The sequence below is a fragment of the Pan paniscus genome, chromosome 10, assembly GCF_029289425.2.
Source record: "Pan paniscus chromosome 10, NHGRI_mPanPan1-v2.0_pri, whole genome shotgun sequence".
Lineage (NCBI taxonomy): Eukaryota > Metazoa > Chordata > Mammalia > Primates > Hominidae > Pan > Pan paniscus.
This window is the reverse complement of record NC_073259.2, coordinates 6,776,795-6,802,952: the sequence shown is the minus strand read 5'-3', so window position 1 is coordinate 6,802,952 and position 26,158 is coordinate 6,776,795. Positions and strand designations below refer to the sequence as shown.

At 37.8% G+C, this 26,158-nt stretch overlaps 1 protein-coding gene across 22 annotated transcripts in view; it reads right to left on the bottom strand.

The window, feature by feature from the left end:
- ERC1 (ELKS/RAB6-interacting/CAST family member 1) overlaps nt 1–26,158 on the bottom strand; it is a 535,420-nt gene that overhangs the window by 222,454 nt on the left and 286,808 nt on the right. For 17 of the 22 annotated variants that reach the window (XM_055095228.2, XM_055095230.2, XM_063593278.1 and 14 more), the window contains one exon: nt 24,582–24,713. The exons of the other annotated variants lie outside the window; for them this stretch is intronic. In XM_055095228.2, coding sequence (XP_054951203.1) covers nt 24,582–24,713 — 132 coding nt within the window. The remainder of the gene's footprint in view (nt 1–24,581; nt 24,714–26,158) is intronic. 22 annotated transcript variants of the gene reach the window in all.

Genomic DNA, 26,158 nt, shown 5'->3' with positions numbered 1-26,158 from the left:
AAAGGCTTGAAAAGCCAGGAGAGCCAATGGTATAGCTCCAGTCTGAAGGCGAGCAGGCTCCAGACCCAGGAAGAGCCAGGGTTTCAGTCTGAGTCTGAATGAATGCAAGGAAAAGCTAACGTCCCAGTTCGAAGGCAGTCAGGCAGAGGGAATTCTCTCTCACTTGGGAAAGATCAGAGTTTTGTTCTACTCAGGCCTTTAACTGACTGGATAAGGCCCACCCACATCAGGGAGGGCAATCCACTGTACTCAATTTTGCTGACTTAAATGTTAGTCTCATCCCCAAATACCCTCACAGAAACACCCAGAATACTGTCTGAGCAAGTATCCGGGCACCCCGTAGCCAGTCAAGTCAACATATAAAGTTAACCATCACAATATGCTACCGATATTTTGTGGTTGTTCGTTATACAATATCTGATTGATAAACTTTGTAAGAGTTTTAAAGTATTGCTTTTCATGTTTAGTCCTTAATCCATCTGGAATTCATTTTTGTATATGGTATGAGGCAGGGGTCTGATTTCATTTTTCCCCATATGGATAGCCAATGTGCAGTACCATTTATTTAAAAATTTATTCTATCTTAACCTTTGATATATATCAAGTATACTCACAAGCATGGATATTTCTGCACTTTCTATTATGATCCACTCTTTTGCCTAGTCCTGTACCAATACCACATTCATTATCTTAATTACTATCACTTTATAAGGCTTGATATCTAATAAGTCTCAGCTTGTTCTCTTCAAGAGCATCTTAGCTATTCTTGAACTTCTGCAAAAATATTTAGATTTTATCATATGCCAGGTACTGTTCTAGAACACATAATGAACTAGATATATTTTTAGAACTTTAATATCTTTCATAAAGTTTAATAATTTTTCTCATTAAAATGTTAAACATCCCAATAATATTTATTCCTAGGTACTTTATATGCTTAATTTTCTAGTAAATAGTATCGTTCTTACAAAAAATGTAAATTTTCTGTTCAGTGCAGATTACGGAAATTGAATCTGTATCTAGCAGTCTTCTTAAATGCTCTTACTGACAGATTTTGAAGTTTACTATATAGACAAATATGGTAGTTTTCTTTCTTTTCTTGTAATTCTTACAATATTCATTTCTTTCACTTGCCGTGCTGCATAATCTAGAATGCCTACTACAACGCTGTACAGACATGGTGATAGCATGCATTCTATTTTATTCCTATCTTTAAAAAGAATCCTTTATAAGTTTTATCTACAAGTAGTGTAATTTTTAATAGACACCCTTTATTAAGTTAAGGAAATTCCCTTGTATTGCTAGGTAGTTAAGAATTTTTGAAAATTATAAATGAATGTTAAATTTTCTGCATTTCTTGAGATGACCACTTAACTTTTCTTCTATCATCTTTTACTGTGATGGATTATAGTAATTAGTTTTCTTTTTTGAGATGGAGTCTTGCCCTGTTGCCCAGGCTGGAGTGCAGTGGTATGATCTCAGCTCACTGCAACCTCCATCTCCCCAGTTCAAGCAATTCTCCTGCCTCAGCTTCCCAAGTAGCTGAGATTACAGGTATGCACCACCACGTCTGGTCAATTTTTGTGTTTTTAGTAGAGACGGGGTTTTGCCACGTTGGCCAGGCTGGTCTTGAACTCCTGACTTCAAGTGATCCACCTGCCTTGGCCTCCCAAAATGCTGGGACTCCATCTCTACAAAAAATTAACCACGCCTAGCCAGGATTACAGTAGTTTTCTACTGTTAAGCCAACCTTGAACTCTTGGAATAAAACTTGCTCATGCACATTTTTCTTTTTTGTGTACACTAATTTTGAATTGGTGTGATTACGTTTAGGAATTTTTCTACATGTTCAGGATGGAGACAGGCCTAAGCTTTTCTTTTCTTGTATTAACTTGTAAAGTTTTGATATAAAGTTATGTGAACCTTATTAAATATGTTGTTGAGTGATTGTTCCCTCTCTTATATTTCCAAATTGTGTCTGTAAGATTGAAATTATTTGCTCCTTGTATATTTGCCAAAAGTTACCAATATAAATCTCTGGGCTTGAAATTTGTAGGAAAAATTTTTATTACTGCCTCATTTTTCTCAGGTTTTCTTTTTCATATTTAGCTGGCTTTGCTAAGTTCAATTTTTCTTGGCATTTGGTCATTTAGTCTAAATTTTTAAATGTGCTGGCAAAGATATCTTTATATCTTTCTAGCACCTACAAGACTAGTAGTTGTGAACCCTCTATCATTCTAAAATAAATATTGTTCATTGTGCCATTTTTCTTTTTTCTTTTAGTCTCACCAAAGACCAGCTGACTTTCTTGGTGTTTTCAAAGAATGAATTTTGGGCTTTGTGGATTTGTTTTATAAAAGAGTGACAGGGATTTGGTTTCCCACTTGACTATCTTGGGCTGCCTTGATCTTTTCTTTTATCCTATGAAGATATAAAACCCAATGTTCAATAGTTATCAAGTACTTATTTTTGAATTCCCTACCTATTCATCCCCTGACCTGAGAATTTCTTACCTTTTTGCCAAGATATAAATGCAATTTTATTGACTATCTTCAATTGTTTCTGTGAAAGTTACTTCCCCAGCATCAAGTCTGTCATGTTTAAGGACACATTTTACCCTTCATTCAAAACTCTTACTTCCAAAGCAAACAAAAAAAATTCGATTAAAATATGAGCAAAAGATCTCTATAGACATTTCTCAAAAGAAGACATAAAAATAGCCAAAAGTTACATGAAAAATGTTTGACATCACTAATCATCAAAGAAATGCAAACCAAAACCACAGTGAAGCTGGGAGTGGTGGCTCATGCCTGTAATTCCAGGAGGCCAAGGCAGGAGGAAGGGGTTTGAGGCCAGCCTAGGCCACAGAGTGAGACTCCATCTCTACAAAAAATTAGCCAGGCACGATAGTGCACATCTGTAGTCTCGGCCATTCTGGAGGGTTGCTTGAGCCCAGGAGTTTGCAGCTGCAGTGAGCTATGATCACACCACTGCGCTCCAGCCTGGGTAACAGAACAAGACACTGTCTCTCCCTCAAACCACTCCTAAAAAAACCCCACAATGAGATACTATCTCATCCCAGTTAAAATGGCTATTACCAAGAAAGCAGAAAATAACAAATGCTGGCAAGGATGCAGAGAAGGCAGAGCACTCATACACTGTTAGTGAGAATGTAAATTAGTACAGCAACTATGGAAAATAGTATGGTGTTTCCTTAAATAACTAAAAATAGAACTCTCTCATGATCCAGCAATCCCACTACTAGGTATATATCCAAAAGAAAGGAAATCAGTATATCAAATAGATATTTGCACTCCCATGTTTACTGTGGCACTGTTCACAATAGCCAAAATACGGAATCAACCTAAGTGTCCATCAGTGGATGAATGGATAAAATGTTGTATGTATCCACACACACACACACACACACACACACACACACACACACACGAATACTATTCAGCCATAAAAAGAATGAAATCCTGTCATTTGCAGCAACATGAATGGAACTGGAGAACACTATGTTAAGTGAAACAAGCCAGGCACGGAAAGACAGATGTTGCTTGTTCTCACTCACACGTGGGAGCTAGAAGAAATTTGATTTCATGGAGATAGTGAACAGAATGGTGGTTACCAGAGGCTGGGAAGGGTAGGAGGGAGAGGGGGATGAAGGGAGGTTGGTTAATGGGTACAAAAATACAGTTAGATAGAAGGAGTAAGTTCTAGTGTTCAATAGCACAGTAGGGAGACTATAGTTAAATCATTTATTGTGAATTTCAAAATAGCTAGAAGAGAAGATTTGGAATGTTGCAACACAAGGAAATAATAGATGTTAGAGGTGATGGATACCCCAGTTACCCAGATTTGATCATTACACATTGTACACATATATCAAAATATCACATGTACCCCATAAATACGTACAACTATTACATATTGTTAAAAAATTTAAAAATCTCTACCTTTCAGATTTTTATCTGTTAGTAAAATCATTTTCTTAAAGATTGCTTAATTTTCCCATCCATTTGAGTGTCAGACCCTCAAAGTATTTCTGCCTCAGATTATACATATATCCAAGTAAGTTCTAAAGCATTTTAGTATTCAAGGCAAGAATGGTACCATACATTCCTGGTATTTCCAATCAATCATCTGATTTGCTCTCTGGCTCTAAGCCAGGGAAACAGTTTCAAAGTCAAATTTAATTACTTCATTTTCTGTTATGTTTCCACAATCCAGGAGAACACTTCCAGCTAGAATCATTTGGTTCCATTTCATGCCTACCACTGAGCAGTTGTACAGTATTGGGTACAGCCAGAGAAACGAGGGTAAAGACCGATGAGTAGAAGAAAAGAAGAGATAAATCCTATACTAAACAATGAAGAATTTATCCACACTTTAAAAATATACTCCAGGTCACAGCACAATTTTCAAAAGCAGACGTTTTAAAACACAGAAAAGCTCAGGCCAGAGCTGGGACTCAAATATGTAACTGCCTCCAGTAACATAATAAGCAGAAAGCACGGGGCTTGACAGTGTGCAGTGCCAGCAGGACCAGATGGTTTGCTTAAATCACAAGCTAATAAACTTTTGCTCAGAATAAGAAGGGAACAAATTATAACTTTACCACAGACCTATTTTCCTTAAGAAAGCAGCACAATAGGGGGCTTCAGAGGCTGGCAAAGCCCGCTTCTTCAAGTTTCCCACCTTCTTCTGTTCCACAACCAGGAGAAAAACACTTTTTGTAGTTTCCAAGACGCATATGGAAAATCTTGTTATACTCTCTTGGGAGAGTAAAAGGCATAAGTCTCCACAAGAATAAAACAATTAGAAGAAAAAGGGAGTGGTACAAAAAGATTATCCAGAGGTTCAGCAGTCACCATGCAAGCCAGATTGTCACTTGAGAAGTCCACTGGTTTCCCTGACTAGAACAAAATTCCAGATTAAAACCTACTCTCTGTTTTATAATTATGAAGAAAAAAAGGTAACAAGCTCTTGAGTGGAGGAGCATTTTTGAAGTATTAGTGAAAAACATGTATACACATATACCTACATACATAAATTCTATCATCCTTTCCTAGGAAATTCCTTTAGAGGATCTCACAACCATTGCTAATGAAAATTTGAATTTACATTTCCCAAGAGAGCTTTAGGCTATTATTTACACTAGAAATCTCTTTTTTCCAATACGTTCTTTTTGCCAACTCATGGTAATTCTTTGACAAGATATATAGCGGTAGTACAGTATTTTATAACTATGGAATAACTATAGTTATTGCAATAATAATTACTTACATTATTTGTCTACTTTGAAGTACACTGTTCTAAGTGCTTTAGATGTATTGTCTCATTAAAGCCTCAAAATGATCCTATATGGTGGGTATAAAGTATTATTATCCTCATTTTTATGGCAAAAGAAACAGGGTTAGTGGGTTTAAGTGCCTTGTCCGAGGTCATACAGAGAAAGCAAAGCTAGGATTCCAAGCTAAGTAGTCCGACTCCATCCTGCTATACACACTGAGCGCTGCTTTGCTATCACGTATCAGTGTTTACCAAAATCATCCACAATGGTATCTAATGAGTCACTCTGGGGAGTGTTCCCATTCCCACTCTTTTTAAAAGAGAGTGGAAACATATCAGTGTGAAAGAAATGCTTCTTTTTCAAGCCATCTCAATTTTCCTTTTATTTTTTAAAAAAATCAACTCAGAAGGCTTAGGAAGATAAATCCTGTAATAAGCACTCATCACTCCTAAGTAGGGCTTGAAAAATAAGACACAATAAAATGTGGATGCACATTTTCAAAGCAAACATCACCCTGCTGCTATGACCCTCAGTATCTTGTGTCACTGATGTTAGAAAGAGGCTAAGACGGGCCAATGTTTCATCATTGCCAATTCTATTTAGGTGACTTTGGCAGCACAGCATCAAAACCAAAAAATAAACACCTGAATTAATGCACTGAAAACAAACTATCTTTTCAGCAGAATATTATTTCATTTTTTCTATTTTTAAGTCAGCCTACATCATGCTTTGACAGCAAAATATTATTTATCTCCCAAGATTTGCTTATTTCAGCAACAGATTGTAATGGAATCAATTAACACAAAAAATTAATGATCTACTGGGTACACATAAGCTCCTGGAAGAAGGGAGGACAGAAATAATCTAAGTAATAGATTGCATTTTCTTCCTCCAGCAGTAGTAACAAAGAAGATGTGGCAACCACCATTTTATGCTTTCTTCTGCATCTGGGTCTGAGAGCTCTTAATATTTCATTAGGGTTTGTGACAAATGTCTAATTTAGGAAATGAAATATGAATAGAGGTGGAATGACAAAGACCATCCCTAGAACTCTGAGCTCTGATAAGTTCTCTTCTGAAAAGGCATTTTTTTTTTTTTTTTGCTTTGCTAGGGAGTTAAGACAATAGAATAAAGCAAGTGTTGAATGGCTATATAATTTGTCCAGGTTTTGGAAAGAAATTTCCTTCTTAAATAATCTGATCATCTCAAATGGAGAAAATATTTATTGCATTTTATTCGGAAAACAGCAAACAAAACAGACCATGTAGGGATTCAGCCCTTCTTCTAAGATCAAATGAAATAATGTGAGTAAAACAGACTCAAACACTTTCCTTAAGTTTTTAACAAAAATAAAAGTTCACTGCCATTTTAACTGGAAATTTTAATTCTTCTCATTTGCAATGGTGAAAAAAACCAAACTGCCACCTAGAAATAAAGTTGACATTTCATTAATTAGACACACATTTTGTGGAGAAAATTTATTTCAACATAACCCTGGACAGTTGTTAGAAACACAATGTTGGCAAATAAAATGACACTTACTTGACCTTATCAAAAGTATACTATTAGCCAAGGGAGAAAAGTAAAAGGATGGGATTTTATGTCTGGTAACCCTAGGACGCCAAGAGGGAAACTCACAAACATCACGTAAGTGCATGTATAATATGTGTATGTATGTGCATATACGATACGTGTATGTTTGTGCATGTCTGGTGTGTGTGTGTGATTTTGGCCATAATAAGGCTCAACACTTGTATGCTGCCTTTGTAAGCTACTAAAACCCTTGCAAATACTTATCTCAGTGTGAGGTAGTGAGTGGATACTTGTGGGGATAATAATTTCTTCCATCTAGGTGAGATTACAGATACTCGGAGAGATTACAAAACTTATGCCAAATCACTGTTAGTACACAGAACAAGGATTAGAATCCATGTCACTTGACTTCTAATCCAAAGCACTTTACATTAATTTTAATGCATCTTTATTCATTTATTAAAGAGGGTGGAGATAAGAGGAAGGGACAATTGAATGTCAAAATAGGACTTGGGATATGACACACACAAAAACTATCTGTTGAATAGGATAAATCCCACCGTGCACATTTCTCCAGAAAAAAATACCTTTCATTGAAACATCCAGGAAGACACAGCCAAGGAGAATATAAACTGCATATAAAAATCAGCGGGAAGCCATCTGGCTCCCAAGGCTTTACTTTCAGCCGTATCTTGGATGACTGCTTCTATGATCAATAACTTGGTTTATCAAACTTCTCAGTAGGAGAAAAGAAATAAGAGCCAAACACCCCAAGAACTCATTACAAGCGAATGATATATCCCTTGGTATAGATCCACCACATAGACTCCAAGCGTGCTTCCTGGTACAGAAGTTGCTCTGCAGTTTAGATAGAGTATAGGGTATAAAAACATGTCTGGTTGGGCACAGTGGCTCACATCTGTCATCCCAGGACTTTGGGAGGCTGAGGAGGGTGGATCATGAGGTCAGGAGTTCGAGACCAGCCTGGCCAACATGGTGAAACCTTGTCTTTACTAAAAATACAAAAATTAGCTGGGCATGGTGGCATGCGCCTGTAGTCCCAGCTACTTGGGAAGCTGAGGCAGAAGAATTGCTTGAACCCGGGACGCGGAGGTTGCAGTGAGCTGAGATGGCGCCTCTGCACTCCAGCCTGGGCAACAGAGCGAGACTCCGTCTAAAAAAAAAAAGTCTGCTTTGAAAACCAGTATCCATAGACTTCTGGCAGTCATTTCTGGGGTTTAATTTTGGATATGCCAAAGGTTTGTTTCCACTGTACTTAATTTTTTCACATTGCTCTAACTTTTGAAAACACAGATACAGTCCTTTTGCTGAATAAAATGAAAACTTGAGCCTAAATTTAAAGGCATAGATATTTCCTGGACTTCCAGGACAGTATTATCATATACTACTTTGTCAAAAAAATTTTCTGGAGGTTTTTCTAGAGGAAGAAACTAAGATAACAACAACAAAAAAAGACAAATCCAAATGCATTACTTGAAGAGCGACTACTCATGTTTCTAGAGAATTTTTTGGTCATACTATGTCATGGGGTTATTTCCTGGGAGCTTCAGTTCTGCTTCAGAATTTCTTTAGCAGTTATCTACTGACCCCATCTGGTAAAATTATAGAGTAAGTTATAGTCTTTAAAGCTTCTGTCAACTCGATTTCTAAAAATTTTATGAAAAGAGATATTTTAAGAGAAACAAGAAAATAGGAGATCAGGGCAAATGAATCTAAAGATCTTTAGCTTTATCTTCCTATACACATAGGATGAGAGAGAAAACATACAACTAGGAAAAAGGTCATGCCATTCACTTAGAAGGATTTTACATTCCAACTAATTTACACTCCAAGTTCATGTTGAGTATAAAATCTCCACTTTTTTTTTACTGTTATATTATTTATAAAGTTTTCTGCTTTCTTTTTCGAGTATACTAAACATTACTCCATCTTTTAGGGCTATCCGTATTCTAAAAGAAAGAGTTCATGTTGCTGCCTTTTCCCTTGTTATTCTTGAAGATGACTGTTAGTACTCTGACCTTTTATTAAGGGTTCTATTAAAACTCTGAGGCTTTTTTTATTGTTTAATATAAACACAAGGTAATTATTTTAAAATTGTATTCAGCAGAAAGGGATGAATATAACTTCAAATATAGTACAAGGTAGCTTCAAACTTTAAGTACAGAGTTACTAAAAGTGGAGAAATGTCCGTTTTAACCATGAAATTTAATCTTATGATTAAAGATTTGTGTTGCTTTCTAATCTATCAATATTCAGAATCTGATTCCATTAAAAGGGCTAAAAATTACATGAAGAAATGGAAGGTTTTAAAAACACACTGAGTTTCATTTTCTTCCCTACTATTTCCAGATTTTTTAAGGTGGCTACAACCATACTATGAAATTTCAACTCTTTTTTTGGACATTCATTCTCTGAGACATTGAGTTTTTAAACCTCCTGTCATTAGAATATATCTGGGTAATTTCCATTAATAAATGGATCAAAATGCAGAGTGCTGGGTTGCCATTACTAGAGACTTTATCATTCCTCTAACTTAAGTCATTTCATACATCTTTCAAAGATCAAAAGAAGGAGAAGTCTAAACATGGAGATTTCTGGTAGGGCAGGGTACAGCCATTTAACAACTTCTTTCAACAAGCCAGAGATGGCAGAATTCTCTTTGAAGTGGCAGCCCCGTTGGCTTTTGAAGTCCCTTGTCAATTGCAGAATGGCTGTGGTGGGGTTTGTTTTGTAACCAGCTGTCACCATGAAGGCAGACATGACGTATTTCCAGCAGTCTCACTTCAGGGTCTGTCAAGTGACTGATTTCATAACCAGCCACCATAACAAAGGGGATTCAAACTCCTTGACAGCAGAGCGAGAGTCTACAGTGAAACCTACGAGGTTTCTCTTGACAGAATTTAATTGAAAGACTGAACTGATTACACAACGGCAAAGAGAAGATGATCGTGAACTGTCATATCTCTTAGGTACCTGAAACATTAAAAATATACTTTCTATATGCTTATCAATATCATGTTCCATAATAACATCTTACATTTTAAAAATGAAGTATCTTTGAACAACAGTATCTACAATCTGTGCATTGACCAAACATGATGAACTTCTGCAGAAACCAGTAAACTGCTTTACAAGCACCGTTTACGTTACCAACGTAACACTCTATTTTTTTTTGTAAGACAGAATGATTCTACATAGTTCTGAATAACGTTTGTATCTGTAACACTTTTGGACTGCTTAGCTACTCATTTCAAGAATGTCTCACAGAAATCAGTTAAGACTTATAAGAGCAAGCAAAGAAAATGAATTTAGGATATGTTAAGAAGAGATTTCTGTAAACTATTAAATGTAACCCATTACAGCACTATATGAAATGAATCAGTCTTAATAATATTATGAACCTATTTCCAAGTCCGGGAAAGATGAGGCAAATCTTGAAAAACCTAATGTCAAATTTACCAGTGATGATCAGAAGCATCAGTCCCACTAAAAGGAAATAAAGTAGGATCAAAATGATTTTCAAACGATTCTAATCAGTTTATACCTGCTCTGCAGAATGTTTTGAATTATTACATGTTTTCATAAACATGGTGGCCTGGTATTTCCGAGTGGAAGGCTCACTGCTACGTAAGACTTTCAGCTAGTTCCCACTAGCTAAGAGGTCAACAACAGTGGGCCCAGAATTTTGCACATTCACTTTTTGAGACATATAAGCCCTCTGTTTTGCCACTGAAGGACAGGTCAGGGATAATAATGATTTCTAAATTGTATTTTTCCACTCTGGCTACCATTCTTTAAAATCAAGCACAAAAAATGTAAATAACTTTCACATAAATATCTATTCTGATTCTTTAAATCTACAATTCTGACACCTTTAAGTTCTTCTGTTCAGATGAAAAAGTAGTTTATCAAATCCAGTGGAAATGCAATTGCAACAAAGAAAACATTTCAAAACACTGTTTAGATAAGTATAAAAATATGATAAAATTACCATTAAATCCTAAATTGTTTAGTAAGTACAGTGATGCTGCAAACATTAAGTCAGGACAAAATTTCATTTATTCGCTTATAATTTAATTACTTAGTAAATATTCATTGAATGCCATTGTGTACCAGGCACAATGGTAGATGCTGAGGATACAACAGTAAATAAGACACAGCTCCTGCCCTCAAGGAGCTTTCATTCTAGGAGACAAAATGGAGACAGTCTCTTAAAGCAATAGGTAGTAAATACGTAATAATAATGCAGTGTTATTAAAAAAAAAAAAAAACAGGACTAAGTACAAGTGCAGTTGAAAAACATGAGAGGCTGGGCACAGTGGCTCACGCCAGTAATCCCAGCATTTGGGAGGCTGAGGTGGGCAGATCACCTGAGGTCAGGAGCTCGAGACCAGCCTGGTCAACATAGCGAAACCCCGTCTCTACTAAAAATAACAAAAAATTAGCTGGGCATGGTGGCGGGCGCCTGTAATCCCAGCTACCTGGGAGGCTGAGGCAGGGATAATTGCTTGAACCTGGGAGGTGGAGGTTGCAGTGAGCCGAGATCATGCCACTGCACTCCAGCCTGGGCAACAGAGAGAGACTCCATCTCAAAAAAGAAAAAGAAAAAGAAAAACATGAGAGAGACATGTAACTCAGACTTGGAAGGTCAGAAAAGGTTTTATGGAAGAAGTAGGATTTTTCCAGACAAGGGAATAAGGTAAGGTTGAAGAGATTGCTTCACTCAGAAGGAACATGTAGTTTAAGACATGTAAGCCCTTCTTTACTCTTCTGAAAAAGGACCCAACAAGAACTGGCACTTGTTTTCGACCTAGAAAACATTACATATATCTGAGAATCTGTTGTTTAACAACTGAATAATATTATAAAGAAAGTATGTACCACAGTGACTGGCAGACAGTAGGTAATCAGTAAGTGTCAGTAAATCTACAAGAATTGTAGTTTGTATTAAGAATAAAAGGTACTCTGCCTTCCGACACAAGTGGAAGCCTGAGACCCTCACCAGAAGCAGATGCGGGCATCATGCTCCTTCTACAGTCTGTAGAACCATGGCCAAATGAACCCCTTTTCTTTATAAATTACCGAGCCTTACGTAATTCCTTTATAGCAACACTAAATGGAATAAGACAACCATCCACTTAAAGATCCTCGTGATAAAAAGCGTAGAAATCAACCTTGCCACTTCCCTCTCCTCTCCCTCATCATCAACATGCAATTGACCAGCAAATCTTGCTGAGTTTATCTCCAAATAGACCTCTCCATCTCCTTTGCCATCACCCTACATGTCTTTGGATTATATGTTTTCCTAAGATGTCCTCAGCCCTTTCTACCCTTACTCTCCTATTTATTCTTCATATAATTGCTGGAATACTCTATTTATTTTTGAGATGGCGCAATCTGGACTCACTGCAACCTCTGCCTCCTGGGCTCAAGTGATTCTCCTGCCTCAGCCTCCTGAGTAGCTGGGACTATAGGCGTGCACCACCACGCCCAGCTAAATTTGGTATTTTTAGTAGAGACAAGGTTTCACCATGTTGGCCAGGCTGGTCTCGAACTCCTGACCTCAGGTGATCGACCTGCCTCAGCCTCCCAAAGTGCTGGCATTACAGGCATGAGCCACTGTGCCCAGCCTGGAATACTCTTTTTAAAACAGGAAATAAGTCTTACCGCTCTTCTGCTTAAAATTACTTAAAAGATAACCACTGTGGTTAAGATAAAACCTAAATTCATTAACATGACTATCCTATATATTCTGGTTTCTGCCTACCTCTCCAGTTTCATGCCACACCATCCATTCATTCACTCATTTATTCAATCACTCACCTACTATCCATAGAGCTACCGGCTCACTTTGACTTAGTACACTCCACGAACTCTGGTTTTCTTTTGATTTCCGAACTATGCCAAACTATTTCCATCGTTAGGGTCTCCACACATGTGGTTCCTGCTGAAGTAAACTACCTGCCATTCTTAATTTCACTAATTCCTACTTACTTTTCATTTTCATTTCTCAATTTAAGTATCAATGTGTTAAGAGATGCCCTCCAGCTAGGCACGGTGGCTCATGCCTGTAATCCTAGCACCTTGGGAGGTCAAGGTGTGCGGATCACAAGTTCAGAAGTTCGAGACCAGCCTGAACAACATGCTGGAATCCCGTCTCTACTAAAAATACAAACATTAGCCGGGTGTGGTGGTGCATGCCTGTAATCCCAGCTACTTGGGAGGCTGAGGCAGGAGAATCGCTTGAACCTGGGAGATGGAGGTTGCAGCAAGCCGAGACCACACCACTGCACTCCAGCCTGGGCAACAGAGCAAGACTCCATCTCAAAAAATAAATAAATAAATAAATAAATAAATAAATAAATAAATAAATAAATAATAAAATAAAATAGAAGAGATGCTTTCCCTGACCATTCACTCTAAATAAGGTCTCGTTACACACTTTTATAAAATACTATACTTTTTTTATTTGCATGGATCAAATTTTAAAGTATATGTTTATTTCTGTGATCAATCTCCCCTACTAACATATAAGCTCCATGAGGAAAAGGACCATACTCATTTGGTTCAGTAAAGTATTCTCAGTTTCTAGCACATAGGAGGATCTAGATAAACAATGAATGAACAGCGAAATGAATGGATGATACATAAACTTCTAACAATGCTGGGGTGGCATGTTCTCACTATGGACATTGAATGTAGATGACTCTCATTTCTGTAACTATTCCACTCCTTTTTCCTCCACTAATTCCATCACTCATGTCATAACTTTAAGCATCTACATGATACTACTACACGAATGTGGAAGAAAACACTCATATGCAATTATAATATCCCTTGAAAGTGATCTAGTCTTCCACCATTATTTCTTAAAGGAAAAATTACTTTTGACAAACATGGTTTTATGTCACAAATGTTTTTCCAAAAACAAAAATTTAAAAAATGACCAACTATATCAGAAAATGCTTGTATTTGAATATCCTAGTGTCACAACTCTGTCAGGCTTAGGAGGAAAAACTAACTAGTATCTACTAACTATGTATATGTAGATAGATAGATATCCATGTATCTATCTGTCTGTCCATCTGACTGTCTGACCGACCATCCATCCATCCACCCACCCATCTGTCCAACATACTATAGAGTTGAACTGTCCAATATAGTAGCCACTAGGCAGATATGGCCATTAAAATTTACTTAAAATTAAATAAAAGCAAAGTATCAGTTTTTCAGGTGCTCTAGCCAAATTTTAAGTGTTCAACAGAAACGTGGCTAGAGGCTACCATCTTGGTAGAACAGACATAAAACATTACCACTGTTTTAGAAAGTTCTATTTGACAGTGCTGCTATAAAGACTACAGAGGTTTCAGAAGCCCATAAGCACTTGCGAAGAAAAATGTATACTTATAATATTCACTTTATGCCAAAAAAGTAACTTTTGTTTAGATTTCAAGTCCTTCTAATATTGAATAGTATTTAGAAACCGTATCTGACCACTACGAGTGAGCATTGCTACTAAGAAGATGATTTGTTTTCTAGGTATTTGCAGTACATAGGAAATGCATGTGTGACTGTGTTTAAGAGAAAAAAGTCATAAATTTAAACAAATGTTTCAAATTCCAATTTAAGATTACAAAGACTAAACCCTTAAAATATTTTTACGGTTTTAAAATTTCCGTATCTTCCTGCTTCTAGGAATAAGATCTAAGGATAATGTTCTAAAACCAATGCTTAGTTTCAAATAATGCTAAGAAAGTATTTTTCCCCTCCCTCCCTTCCTTCTGGAAACTATAGAACATCTGGCTTAGTAAAACTGAAAGCATTAGAACTGGATTTTATAGCATATATTTCTAGCAGTTTACTAAAGCTACTCAAGGTTTTTTGTTTTTTTTTGTTTTTTTTTAGACGGAGTCTCACTCTATCACTGAGGCTGGAGTGCAGTGGCATGATCTCAGCTCACTGCAACCTCTGCTGCCCGGGTTCAAGCAATTCTCCTGCTTCAGCCTCCCGAGTAGCTGGGATTATGGGCACCTAGCACCGCGCCCGGCTAATTTTTGTATTTTTAGTAGAGATGGGGCTTCACCATCTTGGCCAGGCTGGTCTTGAACTCTTGACCTCGTCATCCACCTGCCTCGGCCTCCCAAAGTGCTGGGATTACAGGTATAAGCCACAGCGCCCGGCCTACTCAAACTCTTTTTATGAGAAGACCATGGATGTAAAATGGGAAATAATGTACAGATTAAGAACCTGTATTGATCTAAGACAGACTCTCAGAGAATAAATAATCTGGTGATAAGAATAATGTCCATCTGATCAACATATTAGGTGACTGTGTTATTCTCAGTTGATGCAAATCTACAACTTCTAGAATATGAGACCAGATTGGGGAGAGGACAAGAATTTGCTTGAGTCACAGTATTAAAACTTGACATATGTAAATTAGAATTTAACAGTAAGTTTGTCACTGCTGGTGCTGAATCAACCAGACAGGGTCTATAAATACGACATTTATCTGGGGCCTTCAGCCAACCAGTGAGAGCAGTGCCTCCCCTTGGAACCACAGAGGGCAGTGGTGGTGACAACAGAAGTACCAATAGTGGTAGATGTTTACTATGGCTTTACCATGTGTCAGAATCTGTTAAAGGTGCTTTATACAGATACCATCTCTTTAATGTGGCAGATGTAGTAACTATTTCTTTTACAGCTCGGGGAACTGACCCACAAGTAACTTGCCCAAGATCATAATTTCTAAGTGGTGGGAGCCTAATTCCAACCAAGGCTTCTAACTCCAGAGTCCACCTTCTTCGCCATTATGGAATACAGCTTCCCTAAGGTTCTGGAACGACCTTTTGAACTGGAAAGCCACAGTGTAAAAATTTCTGTACCTAACCTATCACTTCTGCCTCTCTCAGACTCGACTTCCCTCACATTCAGTAAGCCTACTTTCAGCTTTGTAAGATTACAAAGAAGTCCTCTCAGATGAGATGAGCAAACCTGGGGGAAAAACTGGTTGGAAGGTGAGAATCAAAAGATTGAACTTAGTTTCTGGTTGAGATATCAAGGAAATATTGGTGTAAAGATATGAAATGGGCTGTTGTCTATTTCGTAAGTTTGGATCTCAGAAGAGAAAACTGGGCTAAAAATATAAATTGTGCACGCATACAGTGCCAGCTTTGTGGAAAGGTAGCTTGAGCCCAGGAGTTCGAGGCCGTAGTGTGCTATAATCATGCCTGTAAATAGCTACTACAGTCCAGCCTGAACAACATATCGAGAACTCATCTGTAAATAAATAATAAAAATATCTGATGTGATAACAATTCTAAAACTGACGATAATGTAGCTAACATTTCTTTAATACCATGTCTTGCTTCTTATCCTCAAACAAATTTTTCCCTCAGGCTTTCTCATCTCAAAAAATTATACCACTATTCTCCCAGTTGGCCAACCAGAAATCCAATGGCCATCTTTGTTTTCTCTTCTATCCTTTATCCATACATGTAATTCACCAAATCCTTTTAGCTCTATTTCCGAAAGACGTTTTAAATCTATTTCTCTTTATCTCCACTGTCACTGTGGAATCTCTTCAGCTATTGCCTGATTCGCCCAACCCCTTGCATAGACCAAGAGTCTCTCTATACATTTTTGCTTCTATACCTCCTAAAAGAGTTTATACAACTATGATTTTTAAAATGTATCTTTTTATACTTCTTTTTTTCTGCTCACAAACATACTGAGACAGAATGATTTTAACTTGATATATAAATTTTTTACATCGAAAGTTTAAAGAGTTGCAAAGATTTAATTTCTTGGGTATTAAAGACTGTTTTTTAAAAAAGCATCACTTTTTTTTAAAGAAAAGGAAGTATCCAATAAAATACAAATACCATACTTGATATCCATCATCATCTATTCAAAAACTGTAAGGACAAATTATTATTTACATTTTCCTTTTTCTCTTTGACCTTGTTTCCATTCTACTTCTCCTTAGAATTTTATACTAATGTAATTTACTTTGTGCTAGATGGCTTGCACAGATCCTGTCTTGTACTTTTCTCAACAAAAATATTTATATAAATTTAAATTTGATATTTTAATATTTTCCTGTGGTCATAACCCTTAAGAATTCTTGTGCACTGAGTTATCATTAGAATCACTAGTTATATAGTATCAATCAAGACCAATATATATATTAAATATTATAAGAAAATTATTATTAAACATGAATACATTTTAATTAAAATGTATCTTATTAAACATATTTATCTTAATGAGATTAATGGGACTTTTATACTTTTATTAGTTTAGATATCCCTTGTTAATATTACTATTAATAGAAAGATAAAGGTTCAGACCGGGCACAGTGGCTCACGCCTGTAATCCCAGCACTTTGGGAGGCAGAGGCGGGCGGGTCACCTGAGGTCAGGAGTTTGAGACCAGCCTGGCCAACATGATGAAACCTCGTCTCTAATAAAAATGCAAAAAAATTAGCCAGGCATGGTGGTGGGTACCTTTAGTCCCAGCTACTTGGGAGGCTGAGGCACAAGAATCGCTTGAACCCGGGAGGTGGAGGTTGCAGTGAGCCAAGATCCCACCGCTGCACTCCAGTGTGGGTGAAGAAGTGAGACTCCATCTCAAAAAAAAAGGAAGATAAGGGTTCAGCATCAATTCTATCGGTATGTTTCGCTTCTATAGATGTAAGCACTAAGAAACCTTCATCATATAAATGGATAGGAATGGAAGGAGTTTTGTTGTAGCAATATAACTCAACTCTTTGCATTCCTTCAGAATTACATGCCCCAAACCAGATAGTAACGTGTCATCGAAAATTATTTATAATAATCTACCAATTGGCAACTTAATTAGGTTTTATTTCAATTCTGTTGAAAACAACCTGACGGACTCATCCATTATCTTAACACCAACATGCTGAATTGTCCCTTTGTTAACATTCCAAAGTTTTTTCACCTCTGAGGAATAGAGGATAGTAAGAGTCAGGAGAGTTGTCAAGTGAGGGGTGCAGAACCGTGAAGGGGAAAATGAAAAAGGAGAATCTGCACACCTTAGGTGCCTTTTGAGCAGATCAATTTCAGGGATACGTATGTTTAGAGGCTGAGAGCCTGTGCCCATGTGCCTTTTGGAAAAGTGTTCATGCACTTTCAGGCGTGTGCATACCTCAGTTAGAAGACATCCAGCCTAGGCTACTTTAATAGCCCATCTGATCCTCCCGCTTTCAATCTTACCCCCCTCTAATTCATCCTCCACCCAACATCCAGAATGATCTTTTAAAAACATCAATCAGATGATGTCACGCCCTCTTTAAAATTCTTCAATGGCTTCCATCCCTCTTATGAAGCACAAACTTCTGCCATGGCTTATATAAAAGGCCCTGCATAGCTTGCACTGTTCTTGCCTGCCAGTCATATTAGTCTTCCTTAGACACGTTCAGCTCTTCTCCACCTTATTACCATTATGATTGCTGCTTCTGTCCCACTTGTCACATGCAAGCTTCTTAGCCTTCAAGGCTCAGGACAAAGCTACTTTCACAGAGGACCCTCTCTGAGCACTTAATCTAAAATAGCTGCTAACCCTCCAACTTTCAAGAAATTATTGTGTATTTCTGAAAACCTGTTCCTTTGTCATAACTAGCAATTAAATGTTATCTGTTGAGTTAGTGTCTGTGTCCCTATCTGAACTGTAAGGTCTCAGGCATGAAATTACAGCTACTTTGTTTATCAGTATGTATTGTCCAGGACTACCACAGCACCCACTGAATAAGTTATAAAGATCCGTTGAATGAATGAATGAGCAAGTAAACTAATAATAACTATTGTTCTTTGTTCAAAGGTTCTCTACTTCCTTGAACATAAGCTTGAACATGCTTCATTCAGCATGATCTGACTGTGCACACCTGTACAAAGGATCTCTCTTACTCTCTCATCTTTTTCTCTTCTTTACATAGTTCTTGCCATTCCTATTTACACTCAACTGTAGCTACTAACCACAACTTGGTTTCCTAGACGCTTCTAGCTTTCACTTCTGTTCCCTCTACATGGAACATGTTGAACATCTTTCACTTCTTTGCCTAGTTCTTTCTTTCTTTCTTTCTCTTTTATATGGAGTCTCGCTCTGTCGCCCAGGCTGGAGTGCAGTGGCACGATCTCAGCTCACTGCAAACTCCGCCTCCCAGATTGACGCCATTCTCCTGCCTCAGCCTCCCGAGTAGCTGTGACTACAGGTACCTGCCACCACACCCGGCTAATTTTTTAATTCACACATAGACATCTCCTCCAGGAAGCCTTCTGCAGACCTCCCAAATCTGGATTTCAGGCTTGCCCCTCTTCCTCTGTTCCTAAAGCTCTGTATTAAGACTTCTCTACCATGGTAGTTGTCAAACAGAAGCATAATTATAAGTTCATCCTTCAGTCGTTCCCAATAAACTACAAGCTTCTTGAAGACAGAGGCTGTATCTATTACCTTTTCATTTCAGTGCTTAATGTGGCATTTGGAAAAGCACTAGATATTTTTTAAATGTTAGCAGGGAAAAAGGTACAAGTGAAAGTATAATTTTATTTTCAGAGCATCACTGCCATTTAATAAACAATGAGGGAAATATAACTTAATATTCAGACCAGTAAAGAATTATGTTTATAAAAGTAGAGAATAAATTGCTAAAAGTAAAAAAGGCAATAAGAAAGACGAAGCAATACAATTATAGTTCTATTAGTGTACATTATCTTCTACAGACATACCCCTCTACCAGTTTTGCTTCTGTAGTGGCAACTGTTCATTCTGAAAATGAACTTGGGTATTCTGGTGATAACTGCTGCATAAATGACAGAAGAGATTTTCAGCCAATGAAGAACTTTATACATTAACAACAACAAAAAAAATGTAATCCTTAAAAATGCTCATTAATGTATCATTACCTAGCAAACCACAGATATAATCCTATAACCTTGAACATCAAGAATTTATACTTTATAAGCCAAATAATGTCAAAATGGCAATTTGAAAAAATATTACTGTTTATCACTGAATATCACTGTTAAAAATGGGGCTTTTAAAAGAAAAATCAAATTCATATGTGCAAATATGTTGTTATTATTATTATTTTTAAAGACAGGGTCTCACTCTGTTGCCCAGACTGGGATGCAGTGGTACAATCATGGCTCACTGCAGCCTCAAACTCCTAGGCTCAGGTGATCCTCTCACCTCAGTCCCTCAAGTAGCTGGGAATATAGGCATACCCCATCATGCCCGGCTAATTAATTTTTATTTTCTTGTAGAGACAAGGCCTCGCATTGTCGTACAGGTTGGTCTCCAACTCTTGGCTTCAAGCAATCCTCCAGCATCTGCCTCCCAAAGTGCTGGGATCACAGGCATGAGCCACTGTATCCTGGCCCAGTGAAGATATTTAAATCACTCTTTTAAAATGTTAAAATTCAAAAATTTAAATTTCATAACATCATAGCTGAACTAAGCATACTGCTCCTTAGCCCCTGGCAATTCTGAGACTTGTTTAGGAGACCTTGTTTAAGAAAAGTGACACTCACATTCAATAAAGCACAAAACCCACGAAAAGTTAAACAGAGAAAGCTTCCAGAAATAGAATCCCCACGTGGAAAGGGACAAAGCAAAAGTAAAGGAGCTGTTGGGTTCTCCCCTGTGGGGATCATTCACTTCCATCTTCCAATTTGCTCACACAGGTTAGGGGGCACCTTCCTTCATTAGGTCATTACACAACTTCTCTAAATTTCTAGCATGGGCTCAGCGTGGGGCAGCATGTATTAGGAATAAATAAACTGTAAGGGGATCCTGTGAGAATAAAGAAAAGGCATCAAGAGATGTTTTCTTATGGGAGTTCTTCCTTGCTCGAACTTTGGAAGGTTCTACATCTTATTTTAATAAGAGCTATGGCTCCCATATAATTTTACTTTGCTCTTGGAGGAATTAAGAGATGTAGATATCCTACCTTTATCAGAAAAAGTCATTCTTTCCCAGAAGCTAAATTTAAGTGAGAAACAGGTAACTTTTGAATCTGAGAAAGATAGAATAGTGTTCCTAAACAAAAAAGCCTCATTTAAGGCATTTCAAAAGAACATCTGTAGATTATCTCAGTACATATAATTAACGTACATAAGTAAAATTAATAGTAGAACTAAAAGACAGGAAAAGATGGGCCAGGCACGGTGACTTACACCTGCAATCCCAGCACTTTCAGAGGCCGAGGCGGGCGGATCACTTGAGGCCAGGAGTTCGAGACCAGCCTGGCCAACATGGTGAAACCCCGTCTCTACTAAAAATACAAAAATTAGCTGGGCGTGGTGGCACATGCTTGTAGCCCCAGCTACTTGGGAGGCTGAGGCAGGAGAATGGCTTGAACCCTGGAGGCAGAGGTTGCAGTGAGCTGAGATCACGCCATTACACTCCAGCCTGGGCGACAGAGCAAGACTCCATCTCAAAAAAAAAAAAAAAAAAGACAGGAAACGATAAAAATAATAATAAAAAATGGGAGAGGAGAGGACAGTAGATGAAGGTTGTAAGGCTTCAGAAGTATAAACGTAAAAGCAATTTCTTCATACCTTGAACCACTTAAAGTTCAAATAACTGGTCTCATGCAATATTTCACGCAACAGCTTCAGATAGGCAGTGAGTAGCAGAAAGGTGGACGACAAGAAAACAGAAAAGGAAAAAAGCGTACAATTAAAAGCAAAATACATACAGCCACTTTGGGAGACTGTTTGGCAGCTTTTTCCAAAACTCCTACCATATGATCTTACCACAGAATCCAGCAATCACACTCACAGTTATTTACCCAAATGAGCTGAAAACTTATATCCACACCAAAGTCTGCATGTGAATGTTTACAGCATCTTTGTTCCTAAGTGCCAAAAACTGAATGGTACCAAGACGTCCTTCAACAGCTGAAGGAATGAACAAACTGCGGCACAACCATACAATGGAATATCATTCAGAGATAAAGATAAATGAGCTATCAAGCCACAAAAAGAAGAACCTTAAATGCAGATGCTGAGTGAAAGAAGCCAATCTGAACATGCTACATACTATATGACTCCAGCTACCAATAAAGAAAACGGCAAAACTACAGAGGCAGTAAAAAGATCACGGACTGGGGAGACGGGGGAGGAATAAATCGGTGGGGCATGATACTTTCAGGGCAGTGCAACTACTCTGTATAATACTGTAATGGCAGATGCATGTCATTATACATTTGGCAAAACTCACGGGACTGTGCGTCACGAAAAGTGAACCCTCAACTATGGACCACACAGTTAATAACAATGTGTTAAAACTGGTTCATTAATTTTAACAAATACTACACTGACGCAACATGTTAATAATAGGGGAAACTGAGGCAGAGAAAGGCGTAAATGGAAGCTCTTTGTACTTTCTGCTCAATTTTTCTGTAAACCTAAAAACTGCAAAGTCTATTAACCATAAATAAAACATACCCCTAAAGCATATTATAATCAGTTCACACAATAGCCTCAAAAAGGAAAATACATAACAGAAGTCTGTATCCCATAATGACATGATCTATTATTAATTGCCAAAATCTCTGCATGATCTCTGATGTTTAATACTTGTCAATAAATAATGAGGCCAAAGCAGAAGAAAAATCTTCATTTGAAAAATAAGGGAGAGAATATAAAAAGGGTAAAATCAAGATTAAAGGAAATTCCTCTCCACCCTTGGGTGACACAATGGCTGTCACCATCCCTTCTCTGAAGCTCTCCAGTACCCAAGCTCTATGTGACTGTGCATTAGGAACGTATTTGAAGAAAGAGTAGACAAGGTATTTATCTAGGAACAGGGCACTGAAAGGCACTCATTCTGCAAAAAGTTCATTCTCTCTCAGCTTTGCCAATGAGGTTGGTCTTTCTTTCTATACTTGACACAAAAGAAACCATATCTTTGTATCTCACACAGCTATGAAGGGACTCCCTGGGGCACATACTACGTCTGCCTTGGAAACATACCCTTCTTTACTATAGCTACCTTAACTCAAAATAACACCAGTGGTCTGACCAAGGGGTTCCCAGAAAGATTCCTGCCACCCTCTCATTGAGTATTTTTTTCCTGTTTAACATTTATATTTCTCCCACAAAGAAATGGAAAGGAAACAACTACTGCAAAATTAAGTGTTATGAACCTCTGTGTCAGATAGATTTGAAATCTTTTTTTTTTTTTTTTTTTTTTTGAGACAGAGTCTCGCTCTGTCGCCCAGGCTGGAGTGCAGTGGCGCGATCTCGGCTCACTGCAAGCTCTGCCTCCCAGGTTCACGCCATTCTCCTGCCTCAGCCTCCCGAGTAGCTGGGACTACAGGCGCCCACCACCATGCCCAGCTAATTTTTTGTATTTTTAGTAGAGGCGGGGTTTCACCGTGTTAGCCAGGATGGTCTCGATCTCCTGACCTCAAGTGATCCGCTCATCTCGGCCTCCCAAAGTGCTGGGATTACAGGCGTGAACCACCGCGCCCGGCCTAGGTTTGAAATCTTAAATCACATTCTCATAATGGGAGCTGGGATTATAACCTTCACTTGTTAAAACTATTTCTTCCACTCACTTTTCCCATCTGTAGTTATTCTTCCTAATGAAAAGTCAAAAGCAAGAGTCTGGAGATCTTAAAAGATGCAGGATATATATAAAACAAGCATCACAAACTGCCACAGCAGAACTCTTCAGCAAGTCCCTCCGAGGCTGAGACATGCTTATCTGGGACTCAAGTGCATGGTTTCTATGTCCTTCATACTCACTGTTAACCTTAACTTGTTACAACCTTAACTCTTCTCTTCAATGAGGCAGGGTATGAAATGAATAAAATATTAGCTATTTGAAATTAATGTTTTTCAGTCAGAAATGTTTGTATCTTTTTTTTTTTTTGGCCGGGCACAGTGGCTCACGCCTGTGATCCCAGCACTTTGGGAAGCTGGGGCAGGTGGATCACCTGAGGTCAGGAGTTCGAGACCAGCCTGGCCAACATGGTGAAACCCCAACTTTACTAAAAATACAAAAATTAGCTGGGCGTGTTGGCAGGCACCTGTAATCCCAGCTACTCGGGAGGTTGAGGCAGGAGAATCACTTGAACCCGGGAGGCAGAGGTTGCAGTGAGCTGAGATCACACCATCGCACTCCAGCCTGGGGGACAAGAGCAAGATTTTGTCTCAAAAAAATTAATAATAATAAAAGAAAAAAAAAAAAGAAATGTTCATGTTTTTTCTTTCCGTTTAAAAGCCAGGGTTGTGCCCAGTCTTGTAGCAGACAGACAAGCTCCATTTCATCTCGTCCAATACATTAGCACACACTACATAAATATATATGGGATCAGACCTAAGTTATTAATGCAGGGACTTCTGTGTTAACATGAGTCAATTCTCATACAACTTTATTTCAACTCTTATTTAAGAAAGAGTAGACAAGGCATTTATCCAGGAACAGGGCACTGAAAGGCACTCATTCTGCAAAATGTTCAATTCTCTCTCAGCTTTGCTAATAAAGTTGGTCTTTCTTTCTATACTTGACACAAAAGAAACCACATCCTTGTATCTAATACCGCTATGAAGGAACTCCTTGGGACTTCTCCTCTATGAAGTGTTTTTGAAACCCTATAAACATACAATATGTATAGTTTACCTAAACTATACTGGTTGTGTGTTACCTTTTGGTTAACCAGCAGCATTGCTTGGAACTGTATAAAATAGCAGACCTGTTTTTCAGCATTGGTCCTGGCTGATTCCTCTTGTGCTAGCACCATTTCCCGCTCTGCAGTTATCTGTACACTTTCTCTTAGTGCTTCTTCCAGCTCTTCAATCCTGTCATCCTTCTTACGGAGACTGTCCTAGAAAATGATGGAAGACTAGGTGAAGTAGTTTAATTACTTAACCCAGGGAGAGCCTATTTATTAAGAAAGGGCTGTTTGCTTATTAAATGTTCTTTCCATCAGAAGCAAATCCAGGTCAACAAGATATCGTCACAGAGGACACAATAAAGCAAGCAAGGAAAGGAAAGAAGTAAAGGAGGCCGAAGAAGTATATTATTAACAGCAAAGGGTCAAGTTAGTTAAGCAAGATAAATGTGAGAAATTTGCTCTCTGTAACAGAGAGAACAAAACTGTGTTAGACAGCAGAGGTGGCAAGGGCTTGATTATTTAAAAGCACAAAGTTGTTTTTGAACTACTCTCTAAGCATAAAGCCAGCTTTGATGAGATAGTAATTAGACCGAACATCAAAACACTCTTTCCCTGCAGTTAAGCCTAGATGAAAAAGTGCAGTAAGAAGCCTCGTCTTTCAGATGATAATCTTCATAGACAATTGTCAGCAAACGATTTCTTAAAAGACATTAAAAAGCAAGTGATGCATCCTAGTATTTCAAGAATGTATGGTTTTCTCATAATCTCATAGGAGAAAACCAAAAATGACAACTGGATATAAGTGGCCGGTCTGGCTAAGAATGAGCAATTTTATTAGCCAACCAAGCAATTCCCAGCCCTGATGTTCTACACAAGTTTAAAACACAGCTTCTGGAGAGGTGAATGTTGATCTATCAGAAAGTCAAACAAAACCCTACAGAACGCTGAGTTCATGTAAGATAGGAGAGATCTTAAGAAGACAACATGAAGAAGAGTTCAAGTGGGATGGAGAACTGCAGTCATCAGGTTATTATAAGCACCTCCTTCTTTAACTTCTTATGAAACTAGAGGATTAAGAATAAAGTGCTTCCTTTTAAAAATACATAAAACAAAAGAGCAAGATTTGCTAAACCATTCTCCAATTTTCAGAGTACTCATATCAGGAAAAGATATCCAAGAATTTTTTATTTTATCTAAGAAACTCAATTATACCACAGCCCACGTTTTAAAGTCCTTTTTGACAACTGTACCTTCAAAAATCTAGAACTTGAAATCTGTCAAAGTTAAGTCAGATTTTTCTCCCCATTTTGGAAGAACAGCATCTATTATTTAACATTCTTCTTAATCAACAGTTGATAAATCTTTTCCTCTCTCGTTTTTCTAAATTTTAAAAAATGAGATTTAGAAAAAAATTCACATTTTGGTGCTGTACGTGATGTTCATGTTACAAGTTTTCATTCTTCTCAGAGAACTGTGTTTCTCCACAGTTATAAAATACTGTGATCTATTCCCATAAGTGAGGTTCTGTTTTATGTAGGGCAGTTTATCTGTATCAAACAAAACAAAACAAAACAAAACAAACGCTGTTTGTTGAGCTCTTCCTTCCCTCTGTTGACTTGCCATGAGCAGCACAGTACAGTGGAGGGTTTAAAGGG